The sequence below is a fragment of the Labrus bergylta genome, chromosome 11, assembly GCF_963930695.1.
Source record: "Labrus bergylta chromosome 11, fLabBer1.1, whole genome shotgun sequence".
Taxonomy (NCBI): Eukaryota; Metazoa; Chordata; class Actinopteri; order Labriformes; family Labridae; genus Labrus; species Labrus bergylta.
In genome coordinates this window covers 2,408,553-2,423,464 of record NC_089205.1, presented here as the reverse complement: position 1 = coordinate 2,423,464, position 14,912 = coordinate 2,408,553, and the positions used below count along the sequence as shown (strand labels likewise).

Here is a 14,912-nt window from a genome sequence, read left to right as displayed (position 1 = left end):
GCCTTCTCTCTGACGGTACATAATTGCAGTTTATTACCTGTCTCTTATTAAAATGAATTAGCATTTTAATGAGACTTTGCCAGATGGTGTCTTGGTATGCTACTGGAGGATGCTGGAAGGCTGCTCTACTGCTACAGAATGAATGAATGCAGATAGTGGAGGAAACACTGGTACTTTTCTTTCAGTGTTTTTACATCCAAAGATGACAGTGTTTGTACGGCATGTATGTGCTGGACACATCGCACATGTACTATATTGTGATTAGGAGATGAAAAATAGGTGGTGGATATGAGCTACAACTGTCAAAACACAGCTAGATCAATGGCTTGCCGGCTGCAAAGGGCCGTTGGTAGTGACTGGGGAGGATCTATTATTTGGATCAGAGCTTCAAATGAGGAATATAATTAAATAGCTTTATCTCACTGGCTCAGCTTGAGTTGAAAGTAAGTGTGTGTGTGTGTGTGTGTGTGTGTGTGTGTGTGTGTGTGTGTGTGTGTGTGTGTGTGTGTGTATGTATGCTGTGTTTGTATGAGTACGTGTTTGCAGCTCACACTATGTGATCACAGCACAAACACCTTTGGTATCAGGGAGGTGGGTGGCTCTACAACATCAATGTTAGCAGCAGGGGAGGTAATCAAAATGTTGGGTGCAATGTTCTGCTCACTCATTTGACAAGTTGTTAAATCTGGAGTGGACGTTTTGCAAACTGATTACATAATATTAGTGTGGGTGTCAAAAGGCCAGGACTTACATTTCCCTTCCTGTGAGGCATTGGCTTTGAAAAAGAAAAAAGAAAAAGCCTGACATTTTCATACAACCTCATTGCATCTCTTTCGATTTCTCTATTTTTCATGTATGATGAAAGAGAACACAAAACAAGCCACAGGGCGAATGAGATTGAAGAGCAATGCCTGGTGTGGTCACAGGTGGCCATTCGTTTCACCTTGAAGAAGTCCGTCGTGTGGGGACCGTGTATGTTGGTTGTAGCTGCAAGGGACAGATCTTTTAGTGTGTGTTTTAACATGTCAATGTTTTCTGGGGCGGCTGTGGCTCAGTTCTTAGAGTCGGTCAACTCTCAACCGGAAGGTCAGGGGCTCAATCCCCAGCTTCTGCAGCCACATGTCCAAACCCCATGTTGCTCCCGCTGCTTCGACAGTGTATGAATGGGATTAGTTACTTCTGATGGTCATTTTACTTTGCAACCTCTACCATCAGTGTGAGAATGTGTAGGTGTAACACGCGGTGGAAAACTGCTTTGAGTAGTCTGAAGACTACAAAAGCGCTATACGAGTCCATACCATTTACCATTTTCCATTCTAAAGATGGAAATACATTGTCTCAAACTTAAAGATGGAATAAATCGGGATCCAAAAACAAAAAAGTTGACCAATTTCTCCAAAGATTTGAATATTAAACACAGTCCGGTTAGGTCGTTTTGTAATATTGCTCATCAGACACAATTTGGTGAGGGGGAGGATATTCTTATGAAAGGCCTTTTTCCATCTACATTATCATTACTGCATGTGTCTTTAAAAGTGTGGGAGAATCATTACTGCTTACACGAAGCCATTTTCCCCTGCTGTTTTATTTCAACTATGCTTTACTGCCTTAACAGAAGTGATTTTTGAGTAGATATGGAGACACAATCACAAATACATTTATATTCCTCCTTAATTGGTCAGCTGAGGAAAAGCATCACGTTTGACTTCTGCAGGAATAAACACTTTTTTTTCTCTCTATGCTGAACGCTCCGACAGCCTCGCTATATTTGCCTGTTTTGCCTCAGTAGGTCTTTACAACAGGGACCAGACTGTATTTCCTCCCTGTCTCTTTTCTTGCATGCAGCGTTGGCCATACTGTCTAAACGTCACACTGTGAAATGCATTTACAGTAATAACTCAGCACAGATGGCACATGTGAAAACACTAATCCTTTTCTTCTGTTTGCTACGTTTCTGCTTAATCAAATTTGAAAACTTTGAAAGGTTACTAGAAGCAGGATTCTCGTCAGTGGTGCAAAACAACTGGAGAAAGTATCAACAAAAATAATGCGATTTTGACAATTCACAAAACAAGCTTCTCAGACCTAAAGCCTTAAACATAAGGTGTAATCCATTTTTAATTAATATGTGTGTTCCCTTTTGTAATTGTCTGTGCTGGTGTGGACATTATATATGTGCTGCCACGTTCAAATCATTTGGCCAGTTCAAGATTCCTGTAAAAACCTATTGCCTCTTTATTGTTGGAAGCTGGCTTTAAATGTGCCAGCTGTTTATTTCTGGACCTCCTTTCCACCTCAGCAGACGTACCAAGGGGGAATTTCTCAAGCCCTATGCTCTCCACGGTCAGACAGAGGACACCTTGGAGCTGTTATGCTCCAAAAATCAAATTTCCAAGCCCAAACTTCTGCAATCAACCATCGTCTTTCATCTTTTATTAATGAATTTAAATGTTCAGGAATATCTTGTTAGAGTTTTAACAGCAGCTCATACTCATTCTAGAACATTTAACACTACAAACAGAAACCACAGTGTGTATGTTCAGTGGTTGGTGGTACTTTTAGTTGCTTTTGATGATCATAACAAATCTAGCATTGAGTTAAATGCAAGCTTTGGAGTGCTTGTATTTACAGACAGGGAGCATCAAAGTAAGCATGCATGACGGAGAGTTGGGAGTCAGTCCAAAACTCAATTTGAACTCCAAATTCTAGAGGAAGGTCCGGTTAGGCTGCTCTGTGTGACAGGACATGCAGGCAGCTTTACTTTGAGTCACCTTAATGTGTGCACATCTAGCTGTGAGTTGTATTGTGAAACAATTTACCGACTACTAAAGGAAGAGGACACATCACAGGTTGGGCACCAATGGCCTTGTGGTTATGTTGCACGTCCCATGTACTTAGGGCGGCCCAGGTTCAATTCCAACCTGTGGCTCCATTCGTGCATGTCATTCCTCACTCTCTTTTCACGATTTCCGAGTCTATCAATTGTCCTATCTCTTCAATAAAGGCATTAAAAGCTCAAAAATACATCTTGAAAAAAACGTTAACCTGTGTCAATGAATGTCATTAAGGACTAGAATATAATAAGGGTAAGCATCAGTATAAACATTTTTTTAATACATGATTTTAGCACCCCTACTTCCTGCATCCATGTCATGGAAGAGGAATAAATTAGGTAACATATTCACATATATTATTTTTGTGTGGCAGGTATAATTACAAAAAGTGAGTTCAAAGTCTTCCAGAAAGTCTTGTGGAAGCGCACAATATGATATCTCATGCTTAAATTTAGCTAGTTGGATTAAAATGTGCTGCATCTTAAATGCAGTTTTCTCCTTCATTAATTTGCACTTTTCTTTCTTATATGGTGTCATTGCCGGTTTTAAAGAAGGCTGGGATGCTAATTAACGAGGCACATAAAGGCTGTCTAGAAAAGAGAAATGGCAGGAAAAGAAAAAGATCTATAACAACCCAGTGCTCTGTGGGATATTGTGGGAATTCTTCGACCCTCCCTCTCCCTTACTGTGGTAATGGGCTTTCTCTCCCTAGGCTGTCCAAGTAGCTGTATGTGTGTCATTACACGCATATGCTTTTACCCAAAGTCACACGCATGCTCACAAACAGAAATGGCAGTTCAGATCTGGTTGCACTTGTACGTATATTAATGAATATTTATTCTATGTACATGATCTATAAGTATACGCAAGCAAGACCCCCTGAAGCATGTCAGATAACTTCTCTCCATTTCAACTTCTGCAGGACTGTGAAACAACCCATGCATATATATTGTATACTATGTAAATAATCACATGCATGAATGTACACAGACCCTCTTCGTGGCATGTAGCCACTTGAAATGTTGAGGAGCGCCCCATTCTGAAAATCTTTGACTAGAGTAAGCAATATGTATCCATTAGTGACTTAAACCCAAACTGCCTCCCCTGCTAGCTGTTTGATTATAATTAAATTACATTCTTCCCCAAGGAAAGCGGGAATCCTCATGTCTGTGTGGTATGCCGCAGTGGGAGCCAGTGACACACAACGGTGGAGAAGAGGGAGACAGAGGGAATGACAAATTATAAACACATGTAATTTAAATGATAACATCAGGAATTGGGGGGGATAACTGCAGGGAAAACAAACAAACAAAAAAGAAGGCATTCAAATGTGCAGCAGACAACCTTGCATCATGAAAACGCTGAATATGTAAAGTATTGTCTGATATTTACTATATCACCGCCCCTTCTCCCCCCCGAAGCTAACTCATCCATTATCTTAAGTTACTTAGTGTCAGAATCATTTGCGTCTCGCTGACTGTCTGTGTTGTGGGGCTTATAAGCTGATCAGAGGTAAGACGTTGCAGTCCAGATACTGGCAAGAGAGAATCAATAGAGCGGAAAAAAGTGCACCCCTCTCCAAACCCTCCACTTCAACCGCAGTGTTTGCACTTTCACAAGTTAAGACAATCTGATGCGCCTCAAGGACCTGGGTATTAAAAAAAATGGCGCAGGATTCCTTGTGTGGTTTTGGAGAGAAAAAAAAACTGAAGAATCTGAAATTCAATTATTCAGAAGGGTGAAGAGGAAGAGGCTTTTGAATGTCAAATATACCAATTCCAACACGAAAGAGCAAGGCGCAAAAAAAAGAAGAGAGGAAGAATCAACACAAATAAAAAAGACGTTCAGAATTTGCTTGAATTAAGTCTGCGGAGACTAAATAAACATGCCATTTCAGCTTTGTTGTGCATTTCCCCAGGTTACTCAGAGTTTGTTTTGTGCTATATTCTTTATTAAAACAATCCGTCTCCCTTCTCTCACGGCGTCGTTTTACAGAAAACATCCCAGAGTCTCAAGAGTTACATGAGCAGGGATAAGAAGCATCAAAAAAAGCTCTGGTTTCATTGGATTGTATGAATTCTGTGAACATATTAAGGCTGCAGTGAAGATGCTGAGAGGTTGACATGCACAGCGAGGGAGACAATAGAATTAATCAGGATTCTTCCTTAAGCTTCTTCTGCCTTGATTTGAGCTGGATTCTTGGGACGAGGAGGAGGAGCGGGGTGGGGGCGGGGTGGGGGGGGCTCATTGCAGTTCATAGAAAGTCATGGTTCTGATCTTGCGCTGGAGGGAATTCTGGTATCCCACTCTCTCTCTCTGATATGCAAAGCTAAAGTCTGTGTTTCCAAAAAAACAGAAAAAAACAGAAAATCTTTACACACACTGTTTGCTACATGATGTATTTTCATCCCCGAATCAGCACCAGAATTGCTTACAGGCAAACTCCTTTGTTAGCTTTTGAAATGTGCACTGATACACTGTCAGCATTAACTCGCATCATCTCGCCAGCTTCTTAAACCCTCCTCTCTTGTTTTTCTTTTTTTTTTGTCCTTTCTTTTTCACATCTTATGTTTTTTCTCTTTTTGGCCTGGATTTCTCTCTCATGGACACAGAGACATGTAAACTAAGAACCTCTGCCACATCATTCAAGCATGCTCCCCTGAATATTAAGCACTGATAATGCAGCCATTTGTTTGAGAGTTGCCAGGTCTCCTGCCAAGGCTGCTATTCATTAGTCAGTGGGTGCCTCAGAAAAGGCAGCATTCTCTTTTGACTCATATGGAATGTGATTAGCATTTAAGTACAACTCACCTGGTTATGAAATGTGTCACCAGATCTTAGAAGACTGTCTATATATAGAGCTGTTTTTTACAATGGTGGCAGGTCTGTTTTATCACATTACCTTTGTGAGTAAATGTAATGTGCATGGCCAGGCTGTGTGTCATATGCTTGTGTTTTTCTGTTTTTGTCATGCCTTATGTTTTTGTTGTTTCCCATGCCTTGTAAAATTAGACATTCCTCCAAGATATTGTCACGCTATTAAAAGCTGTGTAGTCCTTGGGAAGGCAGAAAAACAAATTAATATCGACCCATGTGACAAATTGCTTTCTTCTTGCTGCTGATGACCTCCGACCTCAAGACTCACACTTGTATGAGCAAGCATTAAGACAACTTGTTTTTTTAGGGCTCTCTGGGATCTGATTAAAAAGACATATCAATTACTCAGCTTACCATTGACTGTGAGAGAAACTTCCTTCTCCCCGGCTCCAACGCGCGGGACCACGGCGCGGCACACATATTTCCCCGCGTCCTCCTGTCTCACGGATTTCAGCGTCAGGAGGTTCTCGTTGCTAAGCACCTGCGGCAAAAAATAAGTCAGAGATCATCGGAATGCAGTGACAGGCAAAGGCACCTTTTGCACCTTTGGCGAAACAGGAAAAGCAGCACATGGACCATTTAATACTTTAAAGGGTACCTCTGCTCAATTATTAAAATCCAATTTAGGGTCTAAGCTCAGTGGAGTATAGGGGGTTGGCTTTGGCCTTTGATGTTGACAAAAGGAAAGGTGGAATAAGTCTGAATTTTAAGATCAAATCAACAGATCTTATATGAGGGCAGGGCATATGGAGTCTGGCCTTGAAACCTCTACTTCATAAAGGCCAGATAGGTACTGGTATTTCTCTAATACAGGTGTAACACGCTGACAATGCTTGTGTCTAGTTAAACTAATTTAATTTCCATAAGTATTTAAGTTAATTTATATTTCTAAGATCATTAGTAAAAGAAAAAAAAGTTATAAACAGTAAATACTGTGTGTTTTATCTACCTTTTAAGATTAGGACACTGGCCCTTTAAGGGGGGCTCAGTGAAGAAGACACAGAGATGTGTGTAGGCTGAAAAACTTGTGTAAAGCTGTGGGGCATTTCTTTAAAGGCTTTATATGCAATTTTCTGATCCAGTAGATGTCGCCCTTGAGCACCAGCATGAAACCAAAACAACTTGCAGTGTATTGTTGTGTTAGCATGCTAATGCTAGTGATCTTTATTATGCTCGTATCGTCACACTGCATGTAAATTTACCTGAAATGAGCGTGATCTAGAAACACAGTTAAGCAGTGAGTACAGTATGTTATTCTTCTTTTCTCTAGTCCCTCAATTAAACTACTTTTATACACGAGGGGAGGAGTCAGCCGGCTGTCCCACCGATGTAAACAAACTGAAGATAGGACTCTGAAAACTCTGAAAACATCACAGACAGTGGGACTCGGGAGTTACACCCATTGTAGACAGTCATGACTCACAGAGTTATTTTCAGAGGAGATACTTGATTTCTATTACATTTAAGTGTGAAAAATCACATAGAAAGACTTTAATAAAAGTTGCTAAAAGTGAAGATGGACGAGTTCTGACCGGTTCATTTCAAGGGTGCAACATAATTATGTGTTAAAAATACACTGAAGCTGTACTTACAACTCCAGACCCTCTCTTCATCCACACAATGGTAAGAGAGGGGTTTCCTGTCCAGGCACAGTTGAACACAGCGTCAGATCCGAGGTCCACCTGCAACGACTGAGGCTCTGCGGCCATTCGAGGACCAACTGTTGAAAACAAACAGGGTGTATAACAAAATTAATAATGAAGCATCAGCTTTAAAGTGTCACCTCCTCATAGCTAAGTGTCAAAACACACGAGGCAGTAAAATCCATAATCATGCGTTATCACGTTTCTTGCATTAATGCAGTACTGCTTAAAGAGGGCCACTCACAGTAGACGTCGACATTGCGGCTGATGTTTGTGCTGCCGAGAGGATTGGTGACTTCACAGGAAACGGGCTCTGTGAAGAATGAATGGTCCACAATAACCTCATATGTGTCTCCGGAGACTTCCTTGATTACACTTCCTCCTTTGGCCCACCTGGTGAGAGGATTAGAAAGTGGGAGAGAGCCCGAGACGGAGAGAAATGGAAAAATTAAGGGAAAGGGGGAAACGGCATTAAGACATGTTTTCACACCTCCTTATGTCAATAGCATTCTTTTGTGTGAATAAATCATCATTCTTGGGCAGGTTTTTTTTTTTCTTTGCTGGCTTCAGCATATTTTTGTGGCAGCCCTCCATGCTGTGACAAGCTCCCTGGCGACATGGGAGCAGACAGCACGTTCCTCATTACGGCAGGCAGAGAGTGCAGCACAAGAGTGCCAGCTAAGAAAAACAAAAACCGCAGAATGACAAATGGGATGCTCCCCTCACCTATGAAGACGTTGTTTGACACACACTGTATTACACACAACAGCTGATGTTAATAAATTGACACAGGATCACATAAAGAACATCTGTTTGTGTTTGTGAGTGATAGCTCCTTTGACAGGCATACAGGCACTCTCTGCACGTTTAGGTGAGGATTTTTGTGATGTCACAGGCAGTTATGTCTCGCTCTGCCTGATGTGGATGGCTCTCTGCCGCGACAGCAGACAAGGCCCATTTATAAAAGTGAAGCAACAGCGTCTATGGATGTCTTGGGTCTCTTTGGAAGATTTTTAGACAGTGCTCTGGGACATACAATGCATCACCCGTCTTAACACTGCCATCCTGCACAACAGAGACGTGGCTGCATGCTGATTTTTTGCAAATGAAAACAATGACAACAGACCCCGCTGCCTGTCTTCGTTTTTACATTCCTAGCAGCGCCGAGAGCAGTTTTCACGGGATAGGGGAACTCATTTGTTTTCCATGACTAAGCTGGTCCCTTGCTTGACTGAAATGCTATCATTTAAACGAGAACAGATTACCTCATTCAATCAGTAAGTGAAGTGAAGCAGAATTCTAATTGGGCTTCATGGGATTTTTTTCTGCACTTTTATTCAGCAGCGAGAGTTTTTTCTCTCTCTGAGTTTTTCTCGTCTTGTATTACAAGGAGATTGCTGAGGGCTTTGCAACACCTGTGTTTCCAAAAATGTTGAAAATAGGGCAGACTGGAGTTTTGGTCTGTCTGATCTAGAAGAAGTACCCCCTTGTAAAAGTGTCTGTGTGCGTCAGATAGTATAAACAGATGAACACCCCATAGCCACACTATATATAGCTGCAAATAGCATTTATGCAGATTAGCATATCTCAAACATGTTAGTACAGAAAATCAATCGTATGCTAATTGTATGGAACTAGACTTATTAAAGTTAAGTTAGATAGATAGATAGATAGATAGATAGATAGATAGATACTTTATTGATCCCGAGGGAAATTCAAAGCATCCAGTATCAGGTTACAAAGACGTACATGACATGAAACATTTGTTACAAATTAAACCACAAAAGCGACGTCCCCCTCCCATACATATTAACCTGAAAAAAGATTTAAAGAATACCCCTAGATGAATCAAATTGTTTTTAGCAATGTTTAAAAATAAGAAAATTATTAAAAAACAGACATTAAATAACAGTCAGTGCAAACATTAAAGGTGCGATATACCAGTGTCTCTTCAACGTACAATATGAAGAATTTTATGACTTTTTTGTTTTTGCATTGTAGAATACAGCTACAGATGTATCCCAGTTGTGAAGCTTTTTTTTTTTTTTTTTTTTTTTTTTTTTTATCTCCACACATTCTTAGATATGACCAGAATCAACACCTGTAACCTCTGCACGTTTTCATAAACTGACCAAAAATGATGATGAACGTCCCTTGGGATGGGAGCTTTATCTTCCTGACGGTGGCTGTGAAAATCATGGCTATTAGTATGATGACCGTAATGATTCATGACATATATATATATATATATATATATATATATTTCAGAGTGCCACTGTCTCCGCCTCCACATTATCAGCTGATACTGTAGGCGTAAGCACAGATGTTTAGGACAGCCGGCTGCTCCTGAGTGGATGTTGCCGCTGCCAGGTTTGGAGCCCTTGACAGTGTTAGAGGAAACCGAGACAGAACGCCGTCGTCCACTGGGAGCAAAGGAAGCTCTGTTGATGTGCTGGGTCCTGTCCAAGACTCATGTCTAAACATAGCTGGCCCAGGGTAACACAAACACCTGCATTCCCTCTGGGAGGTTAGAAGGGCCAGTGTGAGCTTACTCAATAGCTAACTCACTTTGCACTGCTGTATCCTACTGAGGGATTTGATTCAGACGGAGGGTGAAAACATTGCACGCTACACTGTAAGTGGGTTGCCGTGTTATTGTTTTTTTGTGTGTGTGTTATTGGGTGTGCATGGATCTGTAAGCTAACACTGTAATAGATAAACAGGTCTGCCGTTAATGGAGGCAGAGGATGAAGGAGACGCGGGGGCGGTGGGGAGTTTTGTATTTGCTGAATGTGATTAAGGCCATAAAACAGTAACAATTAAATTAGGCAGGTATCTGTGCCATCAGCATCAAGGCCCGCAGTAAATCAGAGCCCACAGTTATTATCAGCATGGTTAGGCGCAGCGCGGTGCAGTTTCTTTCCCTCCCTCACCTGCACATTGAAAGTGATGACTGCTGAATTCTCGGTGGAATATAAAATAAATGTGCTTGTTAAGTAATAGCATGCTGTCACTTTGACAGGGACCATAAATCAAAGGTTTTATATTCTACAGTAAGACTTACAGATTGGTACTGATATCATTTTGAAAACAAAGACAAGAGTCATGTCAATTATCTATTCAGAAAACTATAAACAGCTATTTGGGGTTTTCGGGAAGGGGAGAATTATTCCAAACTCATGGAGTTAAGTACTTTTTATGTGTTGTGCTAACTTTCCGTTGTAATTCCCCACTTGTCAAGGTCATATTGATTTGTATGTTTGCTGTAATGGTGCACATTAGGGCTATAATTCAGCAATTTTGATGGGAATCACTGAACTAATTACATTTCGATTTTGATTTGGGATTGGCCCTAATTGTCTTAGATGAAGCTTTGTTTTTTTCACGGTTTATTTATACGCCCTTAAATTCGTTTTTTAAATGAAGTGGCCCTACTTTTCTTCTCTCACATGATTTAAAGCGCTGTATGTCTGCAGCTGCATGCGGCTGGGGAATAGCATGTCTCATCCAAAACAACAGACTGCAGCATGTTTCAATTAGCTTTACCTCCAAGGTCTGCAAACATGGGAAAGTATGTTGATTGTGGTGTCAGTCAAAAGCAAACAAACAATACACATTAAAGAGCAGCACCGCAGATATTAGTGTGGGGAAGATCAGGGTGTTATTTCCAGCAGCATCATGTGAAGGAAAGGGGGGGGGGGGGGTGTTGTCGTTCTACCCATGGTTTGTATGTGCTGACAAGGGGCCTGATTTGTTTTGTTTGTTATTGTTTGTCATGTCTCTGGTGGGTCTCTTGTTTAGATCTGAGGAAAGCCTCTGTGTCTTCATCAGAGGGGGGTGGGGTGGGGGGTGGGGGGCTGAGTGACTGTGATGTATGCCAGTTAGCCCTCCTACCATTACAAACGGTAATGAAGATGTTCCGACCCACTCGTCCGTCCCCCTCAGAGTGTTGAATCCCTGCAGTGCCTATACTGTCACACACACACACCCACTAACTCTTACTTCATTCACACTTTCATCACCCCTTGTCATCTTCTCTTCCAAACCCCTTTGCCTCCACACCTTCTCTCCAGTCTCCTCACCTCCTTCCTCTTTCCTTAAAGGGATACTTCACCCATTTGCATTAAGCTTTGTATCTGGTAGAAACCTGGTAGTATTTTTGAATGGTCGTGCATCCCGCCCTCATTTTCCTGATTCTAATTTTGAAATAGAGGACCTTAGTGGGAGGAGCCTGCAGTGCTGTGCATTCTGGGATTTGGTGTCTTTCATCCACATGAGCCAAAAAGACACTTTCTGTCTTTTCTCGGCCAAGAAGGCACCAACTTCTAAATGTATTTCACATTTCTACTACATATACGACCCAATGTCAATACAGATTCATGTTTCAACAGGTGAAGTATCCCTTTAAAGTGAGGTTCAGGCATCGGTAAAAATGCATCTTATTTCCATTTTCATCTTTAAAGTTAGATTTTATGGAACCGATGTTGCAAGCAAGAGGGGGTTGCAGGCAAGCGAGAGAACCATGCCCTCCGACTAGTGCCCCCACTATCTCGGGTCTGTGTCTCAAGCGTCCACTGAATTCGATGGCAAAGTGGCGCTGCACTGCACATTGGGAATGGATGGCTCTCTTGAGGATTGAGAAGAGGCTATCTGTCTGAGAACTACTCTGTCCTTGTGCTGTATCTGATCTGGGGTAGACAGAATGTATTAGCACTGAAAAATGGCCCCCACACTGCTTGACCAGCTTCCTGCTCTCTTCTGTGATATTACACTCACTCTCTCTCTCTCTCTCTCTCTCTCTCTCTCTCTCTCTCTCTCGGGGAATTTGTGGGGGGGCTCTCCCTTGGTTGAAACCTCTCAGGCAAGGCATTATGAAGCCCAAAAGTCCCCACTCTTCCATGCCATGAACTCCAATGGTGCACAGGAGTCCTGAAGCGCTCGTATAAATTGCAGATAAATCTAAATGGGGGGCTATGAAACCAGGTGAACTGGTGGAGACTATAACCTTGAAGTATCTGAAGTTATTCGGTACGGATATTATCTCGTTCTACAGTGGATTGTGTCAATGACAGAGGGCCGGGCGGCAGAAGGAAAGAGAGAAAGGAGAAATAAATTACACAGAGGGAACATTCAACCTCCAACCTTTTTTTCATTCTGCAGTTTGTCAAACTAAAAAGAAAAAGTCATCTCAACCGCCATTGCATCTTAGCTCTCAATCCCCCGGGGGAGGAGAAGTCTGATTCTAACATTGATCCAGTCCCATAACAATAGAGGTGAAATCCCTTTGCAGGTCCTGTCTATGCTGTGCACCTATACAATCAAATACAAACCTTGTTTTCCACAATATCACTGCCCTCCCTCCTTTTTTTCTTTTTCAAAAGGGCAGAATCCATCAACAAAAAAAAGAGAGGCAACATCTCTGTTTCGCCACCTGTGAGTGTGTTGTACATCCATTTCATTTCCCAGTACCATTACAAGATTCAGAGCCGAACAATCCTCTTTGCTATCGATTTCCTCCCGTTTATTTTACACTGGGTTTTTCCAGCCTCCCACACAGAAAACCATCTCTTGACAAATCACTTCAGTAATACACTGGTAAAGGGACTATCAAGGATTTTTATGGAAATAATGACTCTACACTTTGTTGTTTCATCACAATCACAGATCTGGTAATCAAACAACGAGAATTTATTGGAACCAGTGCAAGTGAGAATTCTCCTATCAATAACAGAAATGACTGGGAAGACTGGGACTCAACTGGTTGTTCAGGTGTAAACAAGTTATCAAAACTGCAGTACAGGAAGATGTACTGTATATACTTTGTATTTTTTCTGTATTTGGTCTAACTTTTGTTGAGATGTGGCAGGTTTTTTACATCATTTGTCTTGTCAGGGTTTTTTTTAGTTATTGTTTGGCATCTAATTATTGGTTTGGTTCACAGTGAAAAATGGACTTTACCTTTGTTTTCAACGTGCCCTGGATTCCCACTAAGCAACCCCACAGTCAATTGTACCTTATGTTCAAAAAGACGTCTGCAGAGAAACATATTTTGACTAACTTAAAGCAAACAATAAAGTTGGAGAAACACATGATTAGGGCCAAAAGCAACACAGCTGTCTCTGACAATTGAAAGAAAAACAGCTGGAGAAAAACAAAGCCGGCTGCATGTAACGATAGAAAGCCGTAGAATCCATTGAAGTTATGTATATCTTAAGTTTAGTGAGGAAAAAAAAAAAAGAATACAAGACAAGGCTTTAAGTAGGATAACTTCTGCATATCTTGAAACTTCAACAAGCATGTTGCAGGATGATATCAGTAAAAAAGCACAAAGACAATTTCTTGTATGGAAATTCTTCTGGTAAAGCTAATTGACACTGATCCTTGCGCCCCTCCCCTATTAGAACCTCACATCCATGTATTATCTTGAAATTAACCTGCTCCAGTGACCATTTTACCCTGGCCATGTTACCTGTTAAGAAGTGAACCACCTTTATAGTCCTGTAAAACAAAGGTTAATGCTCAAGTTACCGGCCTAACCTCACATCCTGTTGTGTAGACGTTGTGGAAGTTTATACTGTAGGTACAGTGCAAAAATCAAAGTTTTCGTCAGCTGAACATGTGTCGTAGCACTTTTCCTTGTACTGTACTTAAAATATCATGTCGATTCTCTGACTAGTGCTTTTAAGCTTTATACGTACGTTTTGAAGATTCATCTTTTAGTCTTTCCCTTACAAACCTTTAGCCTAGCTCTGAAACTAGTATATTTAAATTGCAACTTCATGCAAGTACTTTTGAAACATAAAAATCAACATTTTATTTCTTTGTTCCCCTCCACTCAGAAACATCTCTCACAAAACATAACAGAGGGAATGATGCATGATGAGCTTAGTCCATGTTATAAACATATTTATATATGTGTTTTTAAGAGGTGAATGTTTTTGGAGTGAGGTGTAATTCTGTTGCCCTTCTGGTTAATTCATTTTTACCTCGGTATAAAATGTCATACTAGAAGCATTTTTAACCTTGCTGAGATAAGAGTCTTGGCATCTTGGTCATGTGCTATTTTTTGCCTGTTTGCTAAGATTAGTTGCATGCAATATTTTTTTTTGTATTTCTCCTGACAATGGAGCTCATCTGCTCTTGTAAAATCCATTACGAAAAAAAACAACAACATTTTAATCAGTTCAAAATAAACCAAAACAAACACAAGCATAATGCAGGAGCTCAAATTTTAAGTTTCGGTAGCACTGCATGCCATGTTACAAAACGACTGCACAACACACACACGTATTAAAACACTCTCACATCCCTTAGGGGGAAAAAAAAAAAACCTGCCTATCTACTGTATACTTGGGAGCAAAACCTAATCTCAGAAAAGCTGAAATCTTGACAGCTTCATCAGATGTCATGCACATTATGTTTCAGCTTTCCTTCAGAACGCTGATGGACATTTAATGTTCAAGGGAGTTGATAGGAGCACAAAGGAAGGGGAGAAAAAATAGGAGCTTTGCAACAAAACACTGCTTTGCCTTGCTGCAACCCAGTGGCACATGACAAG

General features: G+C 41.0%; 1 protein-coding gene across 12 annotated transcripts in view; it reads right to left on the bottom strand.

The window, feature by feature from the left end:
- Positions 1-14,912, bottom strand: part of kirrel3b (kirre like nephrin family adhesion molecule 3b) — a 162,717-nt gene that overhangs the window by 16,771 nt on the left and 131,034 nt on the right. For all 12 annotated transcript variants that reach the window (XM_065960375.1, XM_065960376.1, XM_065960380.1 and 9 more), the window contains exons 7-9: positions 7,599-7,747; positions 7,304-7,431; positions 6,066-6,192 (exon numbers count right to left, since the gene is read on the bottom strand). In XM_065960375.1, the coding sequence (XP_065816447.1) occupies positions 6,066-6,192; positions 7,304-7,431; positions 7,599-7,747 (404 nt within the window). The remainder of the gene's footprint in view (positions 1-6,065; positions 6,193-7,303; positions 7,432-7,598; positions 7,748-14,912) is intronic.